Source organism: Ailuropoda melanoleuca, chromosome 6 (genome assembly GCF_002007445.2).
Source record: "Ailuropoda melanoleuca isolate Jingjing chromosome 6, ASM200744v2, whole genome shotgun sequence".
In the NCBI taxonomy this organism is placed as follows: domain Eukaryota; kingdom Metazoa; phylum Chordata; class Mammalia; order Carnivora; family Ursidae; genus Ailuropoda; species Ailuropoda melanoleuca.
In genome coordinates this window covers 569683-590502 of record NC_048223.1, presented here as the reverse complement: position 1 = coordinate 590502, position 20820 = coordinate 569683, and the positions used below count along the sequence as shown (strand labels likewise).

The window sequence follows — 20820 nt, the reverse complement described above, 5'->3', positions numbered from 1 at the left end:
GCTCTTGGTGAGTTTGTGGCCTTCTGTAAGGCATGATTAAATCACCAGGAGGGAGCACTGTCCGAAAATACCACTGAGTTAAAACCTAAAGTGTAATGCAGCTTACACGTTTGGGACGCTACTGACCGCAGAGATACCCTAAAATGACCACCTGCTTCTCTGAGCCTACTGCCCACTGCCCCAGCCACATGTGTATGGCAAAAGTATGTACAAAAGGCTTGTAATAGGAATGCCTGGGTGGCTCAGTTGGTTAAGTATCTGCCTTCAGCTCAGGTCATGATCTCAGGGTCCTGGGATAGAGTCCGACATCAGGTTCCTTGCTCAGCAGGGAGCCTGCTTCTCCCTCTGCCCCTCGCCCTGCTTGTGCTCTCTCTCTCTCTCTCTCTGACAAATAAATAAATAAATAAATAAATAAATAAATAAAATCTTAAAAAAAAAATAAGAGGCTTGTAATAAAAGCAGTTTGAAAAATTGCTTGGGAGCTTAAGAAGAGGGAGCCAGAATTTTCAGCCCATCAGTTAGCAGTTAGTGCTTTTTAGAATAATTGAATATGAAGGTGACAAGGTAGTTACTCTGATAGGTTTTAAAAGTGCTCTGAATAGTCTGATTTCCAGACCAAACTGAAGTCACTCATTTAAATAGTTAGCATTTCTTGAGGAAAGTCTACCTGAATTGTAATCCGTCACCAAACACTGTCAGCCTTGGTGACATGCCCGCTATCTTATCCCAGCAAATATCTCAATAATAACATCTGGTTGAGACATGCTCAGTGGAACTGACATGGTGCAGCAACCCAGCTACAGACTGAATTGCAGACTCAACATCCTATGGAGGTTTGGTAAAAATTACTTGATTTAGCATTTGCCTTATCTCCGTACTTGAGTACTGGTCCTTCATTTGATAAACAGCGTTGGACTTTAAGTTTTTGTCCCAGAAGACAACCCCATCAGAAATTCCTTCCATCCATCCCAGACGTCCAAACGAAGTGTCGTGCCTGTGGATCAAGAGAGGCCGTTAATGGTTTCAGTCCATCACTGTGGTTTGGCAGTCCATAAAACTTCTAAGGATAGCTTTTTCCAAGCAGAGGCATAAGCGAGACGCAAACTGAAAAGTCACCTTGGAATAAGTAGATAGAGAAGCTATTTTCAGCTTAGGCCTGCATCGACTTGAAAAGCCATTTAGTTTCTGTGCACTTCCATTTCCTCATCTGCATGGTGATTGCATATAACGCTGAAATATTTGCTGCAGTTATCTTAAAACAGTCCTGTGGACAATGATTCCATGCTGATAGATACATCACCATGTAAACTAAAACCATTACGTTGAAAGAGGAAACTAAAGAAACTGTGGCAGGAGTAATGGGCTTTTGGGGCCTTTAGCTCACAAGCAGGCTGTAGGTGGAGTTGAATGATCCTTTCATGTTTTTTTTTTTTTTAAGATGTCATTTATTTGTTTGACACAGAGAGAGAGAGAGGGAGAGAGAGCGAACACGCGCATGAACAGGGGGAGCTGCAGGCAGAGGGAGAGGGAGAAGCAGGCTCCCTGCAGGGAGCCTGATGTGGGACTCGATTCCAGGACCCCAGGATCATGACCTGAGGCGAAGCAGACACTTAACCAATTGAGCCACCCAGGCGCCCCTGATCCTTTCGTTTTATCCATTGCAAAAGAGCCATTCTGTGTAATTACACAAAAGTAATATGTTCATTGCTACTGGAGAACGTATCACTTACCCTCTCCTGGTCTGCTCTCTGTGGCACCACATTCCCTTTGTTCTTCAGGGTGGTGTTTTCAGAAGTCTTCTTTACACAACCTTCTCTTCTTTCTTTACACATTCCCTCAGGATAAAGCCCAATCTTCCTATCTGGCCTGCCCTCACCTCTCACCTCCCTCCCGCCTGCCTCACTCACTTCGTTCTATCTACTCTGACCTTTCACCTGTCTTTCAGATACACCAACTCCACTCCCATCTCAAGACTTAGGGACATAATTTCTTTTGCTTCAAAGCATCTTCATCCAGATTTTCACAGAACAGTGTCCTTCTTATTCAGTTTTCAATTCAAGCATCACGTCCTCGCAGAGGACCCTCTCGGCCACCACTGCCTCCCTCCACTCCATTACCCTGTATCCTATGACTTTATTTTAACTTCTTCATAGCTCCTGTCATCAGTACTTCAAATCATTTTTCTTGTTTGGAAATTTTTTTTTCATGTCCCCACTAAAAAGAAAGCTCCTTCAAGACTTGCCACACACCCCGGTACTTGGTGAGTGCTCCTTAAATACTTGTTGGCTGCCCAACAGGCAATCTCAGTGACCCTGCTGGCTTCACTGAGCAGCCACATGGCACTCATTCCCAAGTGCAAACCTCCACGCCAGGCCTCTGCTCCAGCTCCAGATTCCCCCTGCTGGGGACATCACCATCTAAGGGACTGCACTATGACCCCATTGTTCTGAAAGACAACTCATCATCTTTCATCTCAGTTTGTGGCACCACTATCTTCCTTGTTATCTCAGCTAGACATTTAGGAGTTGGTCCTCGTCCTTCCCTTTCTCGTGCCCTACATCTGTACAATAGCTAAGGCCTGTAAAGTTTATCTTGTGAAGGTTTAAGAACCATTTCCTTGCCTCCATCTTATCAGTTCCACCCTATTTCAGGCTTCCATGATCTTTCACCTAAATCAACTTCTGGAAGCTCCCACCAGCTTCCCCATCTCCATGTCCTGGGATAGAGCTCTGCATCTGGCTCCCTGCTCAGCAGGAAGCCTGCTTCTCCCTCTCCCTCTGCCGGCTGCTTCCCTTCTTGTGTTCTCTCTCTCTCTCTCTCTGTGTCAAATAAGTAAATAAAATCTTAAAAAAAAAAATACATTTCGGCTTTGGAATTGCTAGTTTGTAAATGCTGATAGAGAACTCTCTGAGCCCAAGCATCATGTCTCATCCAGTCTGTGGGCTCTGTCCTAGTTATGCTTTTGGGTTGCAAGGAGACCCTCAAGAATATGGGGTTTATTATACTGAGACAATGGCCAGATTAGCTATACATTAGAAACAAAGGCACCTCTCAAGGTGGGCCACTCCCCATCTTGCCCATGGGCTCCAGGATCTCTCTCTCTCTCAAGCCCTCTGTATCTCTTTGTGTCTTCTCACTTTCTCTGCTGACAGGCTGCCCTGCTGCTCCCTTACAGTTTCCCTCCTACCATAACTGAGGTCAGCATGCAACATCGCTTTGCCATGACCCAACCTTTCTTCATGGCACCATGCATTTTCTGCCCATACTGGTAACCAGTTTTGTCTCCCTGTATTTCGCAGTTTGAATTCACAAGACTAATAATAATTAATAAAAATAATATATTGAATATCAATAGCTACTATTCACTGAATGCTTATTACATGCTCTACGTTACTCTAAGTACTTTACATGAAGAAGCTAATTTAAAATTTACGACAATCCTAAGTGTGGTTTGTATTATTCTCTCCGTTTGACAGTTGGGGAAACTAAGGCACTATGAGATTAAGTTACTTGCCCGGGTTTTACATACCCAGTAAGTAGCTAAATCAAGAGTTGTACCTAGGCAATCTGGCTCTTGTGCCTACATTCCTGTCCTCTATGTAATCTTTGTCTCCAAACAAGAATTTAATTGGCTGATGTCATTGGACAATCTGTAGATTAGCTGGCTGCCTTTGAATCAATATGATGGCATTGGCAGTAGGACCTGGGGGTATATGCATGACTTTGCTTATCCATACATATCCTCAGGCTCAGACACATAGTAGGTTCATAATAAATACTTGCTGGTATTTATCATCCTTGACACCATAGATTTAGTTTCTCTAAAGCTTCTTGCTGTACTTAATTTTCTTATTTAAAGGTTTGATTTCTATGGGTAACATTGGAAATGGCCTTTAAACACTGTTCAAATTGCATTTATTTCATCTTCTGACTTAAATGATTTGCTATGTTTGTAGTTTACTATAAAAATTACCCATAATTAGTATTGAAAACCTTGCTTGGCATTGTACCCCAGCCTCCTTGGTCATCCACAGCTGAGGCCACACAGCGTCCATTTTGAAGAACCAGCCAAGCGTTAGGCCCTGAGAATAATCTTAATTCCAGTAAGAGGGAATATGTTAAGATTCCAGGCTCAGGTGGGAAGTTGGTGTTCCTGTTCATACTGCTCAGGTATTGTCTCAGTTCTAGTAACTTGCTCTATTCCTCCTGAACAAGCCCTCACTTTGTGCCCCAGGGCATGAGTGCCTGTATCCTACCCTACGTTTTGGGTTTCAGAACTGAGGTCTATCTGTTGTCTGAGCCTGGAACTGAAGTTCCTACTCTGAACCCCCATCTCTGGGGTTAGATTTCTGTTACATGTTGTCAGAGCCTCTGATGTCAACAACCAGCTTGTCTAGTTTCTCACCTCTATGTCATTCATTTATTTATTTATCTGCTACCTTGATGCTATGCTATGATTCACCCACCAGGTCCCTGCTGTATCTCCCTGAGGTCAGCCTCTGCCTTCCTGCATCTAGTTGCAGACTGATCTGCCTGCCTATCCCAGGGCTCCCACCAGCAGGACTTATTTGAGACTAACTTCCCTCTTCCTGGCCCATCTGCCCTTCCCTAAGTGGTTGTCCAGCCTCAGGATCTCAGCTCTTCCTAGCTCAACCTGTCCACTGTTGATGAACCCTGTTTCTGAAAACTACAGAGAAGCCTATACGATTTAAATCCTCATCAGAAGTAGGGCACCTCCATCGACTCCTGTATTTTATTCTGCTTAAATTTCCTATCTAGGAGCAATTGTAACAGGTGTTGTAACTATCAATTTCAGTTCCTTGCAATGAAGCAGTCCTAAGTTCTCAAAGAATGAAGGTAACGATGGCTGGTTTTTCTCTTAATGTTCAACTTTGAATATACAGAGAACTTCTAAGCAAGTTAACCAGCACCATTTATTGGATAATCTTTCCATCCCAATTGTTTTGTAATGCCTTTTTTGGTCACATGTAAAATTCCTTTGTAAGCTTAGGAATTCTGTTGGAAAATAGAAATTTACTTGAAAAATGCTACAGTGCTCCAGGAAATACAACTAAAATCTATAACTGAGATGAAAGTAAAACTAATGAGACTTAAGCTTCAGGGCCTCTCACTACATGAATTTTTGAATTCTCTATTCTTAATTTTGTTTTTTTTTTATAGAAGACCCCAAGATTGTATATATTTACAAAACCTGGATCTGCTCACTCTCTACTTGCAAACCCATCACCGTGCCAAGCCATGCAGGAAAGTGGGTATGAACAACAGAGCCCATTCTAGGGAATTGTCTCCAACCTCTCCCCATGTGGTCCCTGTATCCCTGGGGGAGGGGGGGATACTACTTTGAGGTCAATATCTCCTATTTGATTTGAGATTTTTTCTTCCTGAATATGGAAATCATTTCTCTGGTGTGGGTTTCCCCTAATGGGAAACAAAACAAAACATTGATCAGAACTTAAAGAGTACCAATAAAAGTAGATATCGATAAAAGCATTCTAGGTTGGCAGTATAAATTGTTGGAAAGAACCCAATTCTGAGTGTGTGATTACCATTTCTTGGCAATATGACCTTGAGCAAGTCACGTAACTTCTATGAGTCTGTTTTCTCACTTGTAAAAGGAGTTAAAATAGCATGGTAAATCTCCAAGGGGCCTAAGGGCTGGTAGAAGGGCCTTGGAGCCAGCTGAGATGTCAGGGTCTGAACTGCAAGGACTGGAACAGTCTCTCAGATGTGATTGCTCATTCTGGCCATGAAAACGTGCCATGAGGCATTTACCATTGGCATATACCAATGGCAGCCTTCTGTAAAGGAAAGGCATTTATTCATTCACTCATTTGTTAGGTACAAAGGCTTGTTCCAGAAAGGATTATTGTCAGTTTTTAAGCATATAGAAAATATAGACAGAGTAACTAGCAGACAATCATGTAGATAAGCAAGAGGAAAGCAAAAGTCAGGATGGAGATTTAAGAACTAGAAATGAGGGGGTGCCTGGGTGGCTCAGTTGTTAAGCATCTGCCTTCTGCTCAGGGCGTGATCCCAGAGTCCTGGGATCGAGCCCCACATTGAGCTCCCTGCTCGCTGGGAGCCTGCTTCTTCTCCCACTCCCCCCCCCTTGTGTAACCTCTCTCACCGGCTGTCTCTCTCTCTCTGTCAAATAAATAAATAAATCTTTAAAAAAAAAAAAGAACTAGAAATGAGGCTAAAATGAACATTTGTCCCATATACGGTGATACAAGAAAAGGTGTGTGTGTGTGTGTGTGTGTGTGTGTGTGTGTGTTGGACCTATATGATGTGCCACTAAGCCTCAAGTCATAAAATCACATATTTTAGGGAATGTTATTTTTTTTAAAATTCTTGAAAAGTTAATCATTAAATATTCTACCACCAAAAAATCCCTTTATTCTCTTATTTCTGATCTTCTTAATCCCTGCAATCTTTCTGTCTCCACCCACTTTATTAAAACTGCTCTATCTGGGTTCACCAATGAACTTTAAGCCAAATCAAAAGGTTTTTCTCAGATATTGTCTTTGGTCTTTTACCAGCGTTCTAAAAACAGTCTCTTCTTTGTCATCTGTGACAATGCAGAGTTCCACTTTTCCTCCCACCTCTCACAGCTTTGCCTGTCTCATTTTCCGACTCGTATTCTGTCTACTTGCCCTAACTTCAACATGCCCTCACTATTGGCCCTTGGCCCTTGGCATGTTTCTCTCTGTATATACTCTCTAAGGAAAGCACATCTCACAGGACTTAGTCCCTGACTCCATGGCAGGGTGCCTACAGCAATATCTGCTAACCGAACCCACCACTAAGCCTTTGCTCCATGTTTGTCGTGGAGGAGAATCAGAAGACGTCAGTTGGACTTACAGCTTTGCCACTAATTAGCAGAGTAACTTTTAGGGAAAAAACATACTCTCTGCGTTTCTTTATATCTAAAGTTTAGGACCCAAAGCATAAACTCCTTTCCCAATTTCACCACCGCAGTCCTAGTGTCAGAGCCTTGGTCTTCCCTCTTCTTAAATGTAATTCAACTTGACATCCTGTCCCTACTTTCTGGGTTTCTCAGATTCGTCTCTCTTGTCCATTGCTAGTAGAATTAGTTAATACTGGGATTCTCAAAAGTGCCTGTTGACATATCACCTTGCTTCTCCCCTCACTGTTTTCTGTATTTCATGCTGCTTGCTACTAGATTAAACTTCTGTTAAAATGCTTCTGTTCAAGAATGTACATGGCTCTGGTTGCAAACATATGAAGCCTGTGCTCTGTTGCCTCCCCTAAGACCCTTCTCAATCTGACCTCAGTTGTGTTTCCGATTGGTCTCAGTGAGGCGCCTCCACTTTCCGGAAGTTTCCTGATATTTGTCTTCACTGGATTAAGCCCATGTTCATGAACCTGTGGCTTGTGTTTTTCTCTGGTTTAGAAGCCCAGAATGTCTTCCCTTTCAGATGATCCATATTTCCCACATCTTTGTGTGAGCACACCCACATTCTCCAGAATGCCCTTCAGCCTACATTGAGCTGACTTACTGCTGTAACTAAGTATATTTGCATGTCTTATTTCTACCACTTTATTATGAATGCTCCGAGTGAAGAGGCAGTTCTGTGTGTTTTTATATGAGCTGATATGTCCAATGACTAACTGAGCTACATAAGTCCTTGATTTTCAACATGAACTTGACTGCTTCTCAGAGACCTTCTGATTTTCCACTGCCTTTGGAAAGGGGTCAAGGTTCAACTCCTGATCGCATCAGGGATGACTCATTGACTGGGAAGGGGAGAACCTGGAAGATAGGCTGATCAAGAACTTCTTTACCCTCTAGTTAAAAAACGTGGGCTGGGGCGCCTGGGTGGCTCAGTAGGTTAAGCATCTGCCTTCTGCTCAGGTCATGATCTCAGGGTCCTGGGATGGAGCCCTGCATCAGGATCGCTGCTCAGCGGAGGGGGTGGGGTCTGTTCTCCCTCTCCCTCCCCACACTCACTCTCTTTCTCTCTCTCTCTCTCAAATGAAAAAAAATGAATAAAATCTTAAAAAAAAAAAAAAGGTGGGCTGGCTGCTTGAGGAATGCTATGGATACTTTCGGTGAAGATATGAAGCCAACCAAAGACTTTTCCTCTCTTCTCTTTGAGGCTCTTCTTTCCTTGCCTCTCTTCCTATGCCCTGTGTTCTCATGGTGGACAAAGAAGTCTACTCTGGTCATGCTTGAGCCCCTAACCTGACATTTGAAAACCCTCATTCCCAGAGGGTTATTTTAGGAGGCCTGTGTGTTGTCCTTCACACACCCTTAACCATCTGGAACATTTTTGCTTTCTTTAAATCTGTAAAAATTTGGGTTTGGGCCAAGCCATTTCTAAAGTCTCTTCCAGCCCTAGTTCTAAGCTGTTACATCATGGTCTGAGCAGCATAGGCCTAAAGAGCAGTCACCCTAATTTTTTTTATGTATCCTTTTGTGTTTCATTAAATAACTAGACCATAAATTACTTGGAGACAAATGTCTCTTATGTGTCCTTACTCATGTAAGCCCCACCATGTTCTGGGCAGGGCTGATCCCCTGGCAAGCATGCAAAGCAGTATATGCTTTACTGTGAGGGACTCTGAGGACAAATCCTAGAACATCACTTCCTTTGATCGAAAACAGGGATGATAAATGATGTCAAGTTTTGAAAGCCTCAATTAAAAATATCATGAAAGAATAAGCAAATATAATAGTCAGGAGAAGTAACGATAAATGCAAATTTAGCAGTTGTAAAAAGCAAAACTGCTTAATTCAACAATGTTTACAAGGCCCTGCTATAAATTGGGAGAACTCAAATCCCATTGCAACAAATGTGACAGTGCAACATTACCTGAAGTTCTGCTGATTGTCAGCAAAGATTCATTCACTTCAAGCAAGAATCTCTATAAGGTCTGAACCATTTTCCAATAGGGTTAAAACAATCTGACAGTCCTTTGAGTTTGTTTCAATGGTATATGGCTATTGCAGACACAACCTGGAAGTATAATATTTAGAGAAAGGTTGTAATCTATCCATCAGGGATGAATGCCAGCTCACTAATCTATCCATCAGGGATACTGCACAGTATCCGCTTCACACTATTTAAAATATTAATATAACCAACAGTATTTTAAAATGAGATTGCATAAAGCCAGCTCAGGACAGTGTTTATAATATCCTACCACTGTGTTAAAAGGAAGAAAAAGGATGTGTACTTGAGCTTGCTTCTATGTATTCTTGAAATATATTTTGAAAGAGAAAAATATAAACTGGTCTGAGTCTTGCTTCTCTAGACTGAGGATATTTATAAGTTATCCTGCTTTGAGTAAAGAGAACAAGACATGGCAGGTCGGTGGGACATTTCTAATTTTTTAGTCTACAGACCCAGATACTAGAGAGGGGTGTTGATAATTTCCATCCCCACTGAGGTTACAGAAGTTTTAGTTTGGAAAGAACTCCTCCATTTGTTGCCAGTCTGGTATCAAAGAACCATAGTGCTGAGCAGTAGCTGGTATTGAATGTCGTGGGAGTACCGATGTCTGTTTGGTAGTCCCTGAGGGTGTTGCAGTCATGCATCTCCAGTCCCTCTGGGGTCCGGAGACAAAAGACACTCACAGGAAGCCACATCTCAGAGCTACCAGTGTTCTCAGATCAGACACTTTTTTACCAAGAAGGGAATTGTTCTCCATCATTGGCATTGTCTCTTGGGTCACAGCATTAAACACATAGAGAGTTGGCTTGTCTTCTTCCTGAGGGAAAAGAAAAGGAGGAAACTCAGGAATAAGCACCGTCTGGGGGTTGGAACGAGGGAAAAATATTTTGGAGGGTGGCTCTGAGTGCCTCTAACTTCCATGACATGGGTGCTAAGGATGAAAGCAAAGGCCACTTAAGTTCCCTGATTTCTGGTCTGACTCCTGTTCTTCTGTCCTGAGGCTGCTAAGGAGTCCTCCTGCTTTGAGTGAAATGAAGGAGACTTGGCAGGGTTTTGCGCCCCTTCTTCTTAGTCTACAGACCCAGAAACACAAGAAGAGTGTTGATAATTACATCCAAGCTGCACTTACGGAGGCGTTAGTTGAGAAACAACTCTACCATCATGTTGTGCTTTGATTTGGAAGTACTATGGTTTCTAAACCTTCAGTCAATTTTTAAAATCATGTCTGAGAGGTTATCTCTGGGGAATGGAACTGAGTTCAAGGTGGGGGGAGATGTTTTGCTTATCATTTTATGTTTTTCATTGTATGGTTTGACTTAAAAAAATGTGTATTTACTTTTACTGTTTAAAAAGGGAAGTTCTAAATATGTTACAAAAAGTTTCCTTTTTTTTTTTCTTTTCAATCTAAATAGGAAAGCAAGTGGAACTGATAGCTCTCAAGTCGAGTTAAGATGGAAAGTTTGGGAAAAATATAAATCCTCCTGTTAACAACAGGCGAATCAAGCCAAACCCGAACTAATAACACAGCAGATCCGGCATAATGAGAAGGGGGCAGAGAGGAGAGGACTATTAACATTTCCAGTTTTCGAACCAAAAAAATGAAACTGGCGTTACTTCCTCTTTATTGGATTCAGGACAATCATGTTTGTCCTCGGTGGCCCCTTGTCAGCTTGGCAGATAGGAGTGCACGGTGCTGCCACTGGAACATGGGAGTCTTACAGAGGAGCCTTAAGCAAAACTGACAAGTGGGCATCAGGGCTCCAGGTTTGTCAAGGGGACTCCAGCCAGTCATTTCTCTCTTGTTCAGCCCTGTTCAGTCCTCCCCCTTTCTCCTATCAAAGTTTGTCTTCAGATTCCCCAGTAGCCCCTCCCTGCTTCAGGCTTATAATACATTACATTCATTCCCTTCCTCCCAGATCACACATTGCCATAGCATAATCAACATGCGGATCTCTCTGAAAGAGCCTTTAAAGAGTAATGAATGTTACTGCTGAACGTTTAGGCTACAGTGCTTTGATCTGGGGCCCATTTCAGTGACTCAAATCACCAAAAGCAGGCTCTGGCCCTCTGCTTCCTGAGTCTAAAGTGCTTAGGACAGTTTTTCTCAACAGCTTCTCGTAAACACGCTCAATAAAAATTGAAAGGACATAGAATTCACCCTTTCCCTTTCAACATGCTTATTGCTCTTCTATGGCTCCATTAAATTTCCATGTGATATTTATAGACAGGAAGAAATTTCTATGAAAACCATAAAAAGATAGGGGGGAAGAGAGACAAATTATATTTTAGGCAATAGGTTTTCCTTATTTCTTTTATGGTTACTCTGATTTCTTGTTAGCCCTCAGTACGGATACTAATTTATACTTAATATTAAATGTGTAATGTGCAAACAAAGTAGCAAAGGCCCAAGTCACTCTTCATAGCGAACTAGCAACTACATGATATTAGAAAAGTAAGTTTGAAAGGAGCTTCTCAGAATATGAATAAACATAAGCATCTATAACCTAGGTATACATAAAGCTCTGAAACAATAAGGAAGAATTGAAAAATATATGGGAATGTTTAGATGAAAATCGAAAGTGCAAATAAGAAAATATATTAGTTATTAATGAAGGTAGGTTCTTAAACTGCAAGAAATTAGCACCTACAGTTTGTTCTGTTTTTTTTTTTCCCCCAGGAACTTCCCAGGCCCATTTAATTCATGATGTATTTGGAACATAGTTCTCTTTCTACTATTTTAACTCTATTTATCCACCACTTTATAAACCTTATTTTTGTGAGAAAACTCATTTTAAGTACTAATGAGGCACACCAATTGGAGACACTTCTTCATGTTGGTTATTTGGAAACAGAGCAAAGGAATGTGGATTAACAGCAACTTGTCACCTCACCTTATGTACATAAGAAAAGGCATCTGTCTGTCTATACGCTATCCCTCCTCAAATATTCCAAATAAGGAACACTGGTAGTTACACTCAAGGAAATCAGATGTTATCAAATAAACAGTATCATCACAAGTCATTGTTGAACATATGTAAAATTAGATGTTCCCCTTTACAACTAAACCAAGATATCATGGTAGGAGGTACATGTCGTACTTTTCTTTCTTTCTTTCTTTCTTTCTTTCTTTCTTTCTTTCTTTCTTTCTTTCTTTGCTTGTGACTGAATTGTATTGTTTGAGCACAGTTTATTTCTGAGGGTTTTTTTAAAAATTAGTAACAGATAATGTATTATTTGTTTCAGGGGTATAGGTCTGTGATTCATCAGTCTTACACAACACACAGAGCTCACCATAACACATACCCTCCCCAATATCCATCACCCAGTTACCCCATCCCCCCACCTCCCTCCCTCCAACAACCTTCAATTTGTTTCCTGAGATTTAGAGTCTCTTATGGTTTGTCTCCCTCTCTGGTTTTGTCTTGTTTCATTTTTTCCTCTCTTCCTTTATGATCCTCTGCTTTGTTTCTTAAATTCCACGTAGCAGTGAGATTGTATGATAATTATCTTTCTCTGATTGACTTATTTCGCTTAGCACAATACCCTGTAGTTCCATCCATGTCGTTGCAAATGGCAAGATTTCATTTTTTGCTGGCTGAGTAATATTCCACTGTATATATATTACCACATCTTCTTTATCCATTCATCTGTCGATGGACATCTGGGCTTTTTCCATAGTCTGGCTATTGGGGACATTACTGCTGTAAACATTGGGGTGCAGGTGCCCCTTCGGGTCACCACATTTGTATCTTTGGGGTAAATACCCAGTAGTGCAATTGCTGGGTCATAGGGTAGCTCTATTTTCAACTTTTTAAGGGACCTCTATACTGTTTTCCAGAGTGGCTGCCCCACCAACATTGCATTCCCACCAACAGTGTAAGAGGGTTCCCCTTTCTCCTCATCCTCGCCAACATCTGTCATTTCCTGACTTGTTAATTTTAGCCATTCTGACTGGTGTGAGGTGGTATCTCATTGTGCTTTTGATTTGTATTTCCCTGATGCATGTTGAGCACTTTGTCATGTGTCTGTTGGCCATTCGGATGTCTTCTTTGCTGAAATGTCTGTTCATCTTTTCTGCCTATTTCTTGATTGTATTATTTGTTCTTTGGGTGTGGAGTTTGAGAAGTTCTTTATAGTGATGGATACTAGCCCTTTATCTGATATATCATTTGCAAATATCTTCTCCCATTCTTTTGGTTGTCTTTTGGTTTTATTGACTGTTTCCTTTGCTGTGCAAAAGCTTTTTATCTTAATGAAGTCCCAATAGTTCATTTTTGCCTTTGTTTCCCTTACCTTTGGCAATGTGTCTAGGAAGAAGTTGCTGCGACAGAGGTGGAAGAGCTTGCTGCCTGTGTTCTCCTCAAGGATTTTGATGGTTTCGTCTCACATTTAGGTCTTTCATCCATTTTGAGTCTATTTTTATGTATGGTGTAAGGAAATGGTCCAGTTTCATTCTTCTGTATTTGGCTCTCCAGTTTTCCCAACACCATTTGTTGAAGAGACTGCCTTTATTCCATTGGATATTCTTACTGCTTTGTCAAAGATTAGTTGACCACAGATTTGAGGGTCCATTTCTGGGCTCTCTGTTCTGTTCCATTGATTTATGTGTCTGTTTTTGTGCCAGTACCAAACTGTCTTGATGATTACAGCTTTGTAATAGAGCTTGAAGTCTGGAATTGTGATGCCACCAACTTTGGTTTTCTTTTTCAACATTCCTTTGGCTATTTGGGATCTTTTCTGGTTCCATACAAATTTTGGGATTATCTGTTCCAGTTTCATGAAGAAAGTTGATGGTATTTTAATAAGGGTTCATTGAATGCGTAGATTGCTCCAGGTAGCATAGACATTTTAACAGTATTTGTTCTTCCAATCCACGGGCATGGAATACTTTTCCGTTTCTTAGTGTTTTTCTCAATTTCTTTCATGAATATTCTGTAGTTTTCTGAGTACAGATTCTTTGCCTCTTTGGTTAGGTTTATTTCTGGGTATCTTATGTTTTTGGGTGCAATTGTAAATGGGATCAACCCCTTAATTTCTCTTTCTTCTGTCTCACTGGTGTATAGAAATGCAACTGATTTCTGTGCATTGATTTTATATCCTGCCACTTTACTGATTTCCTGTATGAGTTCTAGCAGATTTGGGGTGGAGTCTTTTGGGTTTTCCACATAAACTATCATATCATCTGCAAAGAGTGAGAGTTTGACTTCCTCTTTGCTGATTTGAATGCCTTTTATTTCTTTTTGTTGTCTGATTGCTGAGGCTAGGACTTCTAGTACTATGTTGAACAACAGTGGTGATAGTGGACATCCCTGCCATGTTTCTGACCTTAGGGGGAAAAGCTCTCAGTTTTTCCCCATTGAGAATGATATTTGCTGTGGGTTTTTCATAGATGGCTTTCATGATTTTGAAGTATGTACCCTCTATCCCTATGCTATGAAGAGTTTTAATCAAGAAAGGATGCTGTACTTTGTCAAATGCTTTTCTGCATCTATTGAGAGGATCATATGGTTCTTTTATTAATGTAGTGTATCACATTGATTCATTTGCAGATGTTGAACCAAACTTGCAGCCCAGAAGTAAATCCCATTTGGTCCTGATTAATAATCCTTTTAATGTACTGTTGGATCCTATTGACTAGTATTTTGGTGAGAATTTTTTCATCCATGTTCATCAGGGATATTGGTCTGTAATTTTCCTTTTTGGTGGGGTCTTTGTCTGGTTTTGGGATCAAGGTAATGCTGGCCTCATAAAAAGAGTTGGGAAGTTTTCCTTCTGTTTTTATTTTTTAGAACAGTTTCAGAAGAATAGGTATTAATTCTTATTTAAATGTTTGGTAGAATTCCCCTGGGAAGCCATCTGGCCCTGAGCTCTTGTTTGTTGGGAGATTTCTTTTTTTTTTTTTCTTTTTTTTTTTTTTTTAAAGATTTTATTTATTCGACAGAGATAGAGACAGCCAGTGAGAGAGGGAACACAAGCAGGGGGAGTGGGAGAAGAAGCAGGCTCATAGCAGAGGAGCCTGATGTGGGGCTCGATCCCAGAATGCTGGGATCACGCCCTGAGCCGAAGGCAGACGCTTAACCGCTGTGCCACCCAGGAGCCCCTGTTGGGAGATTTCTGATTACTGCTTCAATTTCCTTGCTGGTTATGGGCCTGTTCAGGTTTTCCATTTCTTTCTGGTTCAGTTTTGGTAGTTTATATGTCTCTAGGAATGCATCCATTTCTTCCAGATTGTCTAGTGTTTTTGCATATATTGCTCATAATGTGTTCTTATAATTGTTTGTATTTCTTCGGTGTCGGTTGTGATCTCTCCTCTTTCATTCATGGTTTTATTTGTTTGGGTTCTTTCTCTTTTCTTTTTGATAAGTCTGGCCAGGGGTTTATCAATCTCATTAATTCTTTTGAAGACCCAACTCCTAGTTCCATTGATCTTTTCTACTGTTCTTTTGGTTTCTATTTAATTAATTTCTGCTCTGATATTTATTATTTCTCTTCTCCTGCTTTCTGCTCTGATATTTATTATTTCTCTTCTCCTGCTGGGTTTAGGCTTTATTTGCTGTTCTTTCTCCAGCTCCTTTAGGTGTAGGGTTAGGTTGTGTATTTGAGACCTTTCTTGTTTCTTGAGAAAGGCTTGTATTGCCCAAAGATTTTGAACAGTTGTATTTTCATTTTCATTTGTTTCCATGAATTTTTTAAATTCTTCTTTAATTTCCTGGTTGACCCATTCATTCTTTAGTTGGATGCTCTTTAACCTCCATGTATTTGAGTTCTTTCTAACTTTCCTCTTGTGATTGAGTTCAAGTTTTAAGAATTGTGGTCTGAAAATATGCAGGGAATGATCCCAATCTTTTGGTACCAGTTGAGACCTGATTTGTGAACCAGGATGTGATCTATTCTGGAGAATGTTCCATGTGCACTAGAATGTTCATGTATTCTATTCTTTGGATTGGAATGTTCTGAATATATCTGTGAAGTCCATCTGGTCCAGTGTGTCGTTCAAAGCCCTTATTTCCTTGTTGATCTTTTGCTTAGATGATCTGTCCATTGCAGTGAGAGGAGCGTTAACGTCCCCTACTATTATTGTATTACTATTGATGTGTTTCTTTGATTTTGTTATTAATTGGCTTATATAATTGGCTGCTCCCATGTTAGAGGCATAAATATTTACCATTGTTAGGTCTTCTTGTTGGATAGACCCTGTAATTATGACATAGTGTCCTTCCTCATCTATTATTACTGTCTTTGGTTTAAAGTCTAATTTGTCTGATATAAGGATTGCCACCCCAGCTTTCTTTTGATGTTCATTAGCATGATAAATTGTTTTCTGCCCCCTCACTTTAAATCTGGAGGCATCTTTGGGTCTAAAATGAGTCTCTTGCAGACAGCAAATTCTTTTATCTTGCTTTTTTATCCAATCTGATACCCTGTGTCTTTTGATTGGGGCATTTAGCCCATTTACATTCAGGGTAACTATTGAAAGTTATGAATTTAGTGTCATTGATTGCCTGTAAGGTGACCGTTACTGTATGTTGTCTCTGTTCCTTTCTGGTCTATGTTACTTTTGGGCTCTCTCTTTGCTTGGAGGACCCCTTTCAATATTTCTTGGAGGGCTGGTGTGGTGATCACAAATTCTTTTAGTGTCTGTTTGTCCTGGAAGGTTTTTATCACTCCTTCTATTTTCAATGACAGCCTAGCTGGATAAAGTATTCTTGGCTGCATATTTTTCTCATTTAGTACCCTTCATGTCTTTCAATAAAAACAAATACATAGGTCTATTTCATGGTAAGAATTCCACTTTTGTCTTAAAAAACCATGTGCAAACTCACTGTAAATACATATGTGTGAATTAACAATAAAATAGGAGGGGTGCCTGGGTGCCTCGATTGGTTAAGCATCTGCCTTCAGCTCAGGTCATGATCCCGGGGTCCTGGGATTGAGCCCCACATGGGGCTCCCTGCTCAGTGGGGAGTCTGCTTCTCCCTCTACCCTTCCCACCTGCTTATGATCTCTCTCTCTCTTGCTCTCTCTCTCTCAAAAAAATACATAAAGTCTTTTAAAAAATTAAAAAAAATAATAAAATAGGAAAAGTTAAAGAGAAATAGATGGAAAGAAAACAGAAGTTAATGCAAGTTTTGAACACTGCTGTACAATTTTCACAAGTTCTGTTTTCTTATATTTTGCTGTTCGGGAGTTGCAGCACTAAATAAGCAGAAACTTGTCCCAATTATTCCAGAGTAGATGAAAAGAGGAAATAATATTTGTTTTTGTTAAACTGAATGAATTCAAGTTGAGATGTCTTCATAAACTTCTTGACCTCATCAATTTCTTTTGTATTAAGTCATCCTGGAGAGGTTACACTTAGATTCTAGGATATTGAATTCAGACACCTTTCTTTACACACTATTCTTTATGGTTTATCTTAGAAAACATAGCCATGTTTTTAGAAACATGTTTTCATTTGTAAATTATACATTGTTTTTAAGTTAAAAAGTTTTTTTAATTTAAGTTATCTCTACACCCCACATGGGGCTTGAACTCAGGACCCCCAGGATCAAGAGTCACATGCTCCTCTGACTGAGCCAGCCAAGCATCACTTATTTGTAAATTATACATTTTTCTTTTTTCTATTTTTCCTCTCTTTTTTGAGAGAGAGAGCATACATGAGTGGTAGGAGGAGGTGCAGTGGGAAAAGGAGAGAGAGAATCCCAAGCATGCTCCATGCCTAGCACAGAGCCCAATTCGGGGCTTGATCTCACAACCCTGAGATCATGACCTGAGCGGAAATCAAGAGTCAGACGCCCAACCGAGCCACCAAGGCGCCCCTAAATTATACATTTGTAAGAAGCATATTTATACATTTTTTGGTGTGTGTATAAAATATATTTAAAATCTAAAGTCACATATTATGTATCTCCTGGACTTTGGTGGTTATGCATTAACGGTGCCTTTCAAAAGCTAAAGGTATATTATTTTGAATCAATTTTAGACCTTCTAATATTGTTTAAGTGTCTACAACTTGTCTGATAGACACCTACTTAATACTACCACAGGGGAACCTGGTGTTTCATTTGATTAAGATTCTGCCTTTGGTTCTGGCCATGAATCCAGGGTCCTGGGATCGAACCCCACATTGGGCTCCATGCTCAGTGGGGAGCCTACTTTTCCCTCTCCCTCTGCCCCCCTACCCAGCTGCTGGTGCTCTCACTCTGCTGTCTCTCACTCTCTTGTCTCTCTCTCAAATAAATAAATAAATAAATAAATCTTAAAAAAAAATATTACCCCCAACTCAATCTCTCACAATAAAACAACATTCCAAAGATGCCAGAGAGGATTAACTATATTTTAACCCCAGCCCTTGGTTGGTGGAAATATGGTGAGAGAAGGAGGCAGGGAACCCAGAAGGAGTGTTAGAGAGACTGAGCCCACCTCATACTTTATTTTATTTTATTATTATATTTTTTTAAGAGAGAGAGATGAGAGGGGCGCCTGCGTGGTGCAGTCGTTAAGCGTCTGCCTACGGCTCAGTGCATGATCTTGGCGTTATGGGATCGAGCCCCACATCAGGCTCCTCTGCTATGGGTCTGCTTCTTCCACTCCCACTCCTGCTGCTTGTGTTCCCTCTCTCGCTGGCTGTCTCTATCTCTGTCAAATAAATAAATAAAATCTTTAAAAAAAAAAAAAAAGAGAGAGAGAGAGATGAGAGAGAGGTGGCGGAGGGGCAGAGGAAGAGGGATGGAAAGAATCCCAAGCAGACTCCACACCTAGCACAGAGTCCCATACAGGGCTCAATCTCATGACCCTGAGATCATGAGCCGAAATTAAGAGTCAGACATTTAACTGACTGAGCCACTCAGGCGTCCTCCACCTCACACTTTGGAAGGCATGACCTGTCAAAGAGTTGCTTGTTAGGTCTCTTTGCAGCACGGCCTGGATGTGTGACCAGAGCGTTCCCAGTCAGGCCTACCCACCAGCCCTACTTTGAATTAGGAGTCAGTAAGGCAGAGAAGCAGCAGACACAGGGCATCGTCCCTGTCAGTGGCAGATCTGAAGCATTGCTGATCTGGCGGCAGGGCTGGTGGCAGTGTCCAATGCCGGCTTCAAGGGCTCAGAGATGGCTGCAGCGGTGGCCTTCCTGGACTAGTTCTGGGGCATGCTTAAGACATTGTTTCTGGCTGCAGACTCTCTGAATCTGATTCTCTAGCCTTCCTGTCAAGACTGTGAACTATTTTCAATACGTTTATTTTCTGCTTAAATTGTCCAGGGTTTGTTTCTGCTGCTGGAAGGAAAAAGGGCAAGGACGCAGGAACACCTCGCCTTGAGGGTACAGAGGGAGGAGAGATGCCATGATAAGGGAGGGAATCCAAACGCTGAAATGTATCTCAATACCTTGCTATGACATTTCTGATAACAATCATACCTGTTGTTAATTTTCAAACTTTACCTCTCAAGGCCTTTGTCAACTTATTTATTCATCACATTTTTATGGAGAGCCAGGTAGTATTTAGGCACTGGGTGCCAACAGTGAGCAAAAGTCAAGCAATAGTTTCCACAATAACACTGGTTAGAATGAAGGAGGCAAATGAGATAGTACTTCTGCATGCCCAGCAATGACCTAGGCCTTTCCACTGCATCATGCCATGGTTTATAGGAAGCAGCGTCTGCAGCAGCAGCAATGAATGGGCAGGATTGACTCCTGGGTTAATAGAACTTGGATATATATCCTATAGAAGATATTTCTTATGGTTTCTATAGAACTTTTTCCCCTGAGAAGGAAAAATTAATACAATATTCTTTCGCCACTATTCTCATATTGCTCCCCCATTCACTTTTCCAAATGTGTCTACATTACTGTTAAAGAAGAAGGTATAATACACATGGAAACTGGAAAATATATTGACTATTTAAAAAATGTATTTAGGAGCAGATCATCTCTTAATTTTCTTAAGTCTTTCCCTCTTTTAAAGCAAAACCTTGTAATTCACACAAAATATAAGCACGCTAAAGAAACCAAGTATTTTGGATTTATTTCACAACACATAATGTATACTTCTATTTTTTTTAAGATTTTATTTATTTATTTGAGAGAGAGAGAGGAACATGTATGCGCATGAGCTGGGGGGTTAAAGGGTCAGAGAGAGAAGCAGACTGCACACTGAGCAGGGAGCTTGATGCGGAGCTCCATCCCAGGACCCTGGGATCACGACCTGAGCTGAAGGCAGATGCTTAACAAACTGAGCCCTCTGGGCGCCCCTCTACTTGTGTTTTTTTAAAAAAAAAAAAAGAAAATTGCTTACTTGTTTAATTTTTAAGCTTTGCAGAAGCATTTGGTTTACATCTTGATATGTCTAAGTTGTACCAAAATAAATGAAGAGACTAGCTTTCCAAGATTCTCAGAAGGTAGAACCGCTTGCATTAAATAGCATAGTTAAATAGGAAAGGTACTACTTAAATGTGTATATATCTAATTATTCAATAAAGCAACAACATGACTTAGAATGCAGCCTTTTGTTACCTAAAATAGATTAGACAGCTTAGAACTGGTTGGACTGCATACTCTGAGGCATGGGATATTTTCATAAAGTATTTTTGTTGTTGTAAGCCCGTTTGGGCTTTTATTATCCATACATACACAGTAAATAGTGTGGACTTTTTAAATAGGCCTCTTCTATCGTCTAATCTAAACAGTAATTAAGTCAGGATGAAACCCAATATTTATGGTCTTTGCAGATAATTCTCTTCCTTCAGATTCAAGGTACTATTTTTCTTCCCAAAACCAGTCATATGAAATTCTTCAAATGTGATTCTACTGGAGAAGGTGAAGATTAAGATCAGTAAAATTTCCATAGATCTTGAGAGTTTTTATTTAAACCCTATATGTTGGCCA

The 20820-nt window shown here is 40.6% G+C and overlaps 1 protein-coding gene across 1 annotated transcript in view; it reads right to left on the bottom strand.

The window, feature by feature from the left end:
- The window catches only part of ANKUB1 (ankyrin repeat and ubiquitin domain containing 1), a 33834-nt gene that overhangs the window by 9659 nt on the left and 3355 nt on the right, over positions 1–20820 (bottom strand). The window contains 4 exon segments of the mRNA XM_002923450.3: positions 879–943; positions 945–994; positions 9541–9627; positions 9630–9756. Coding sequence (XP_002923496.1) covers positions 879–943; positions 945–994; positions 9541–9627; positions 9630–9756 — 329 coding nt within the window.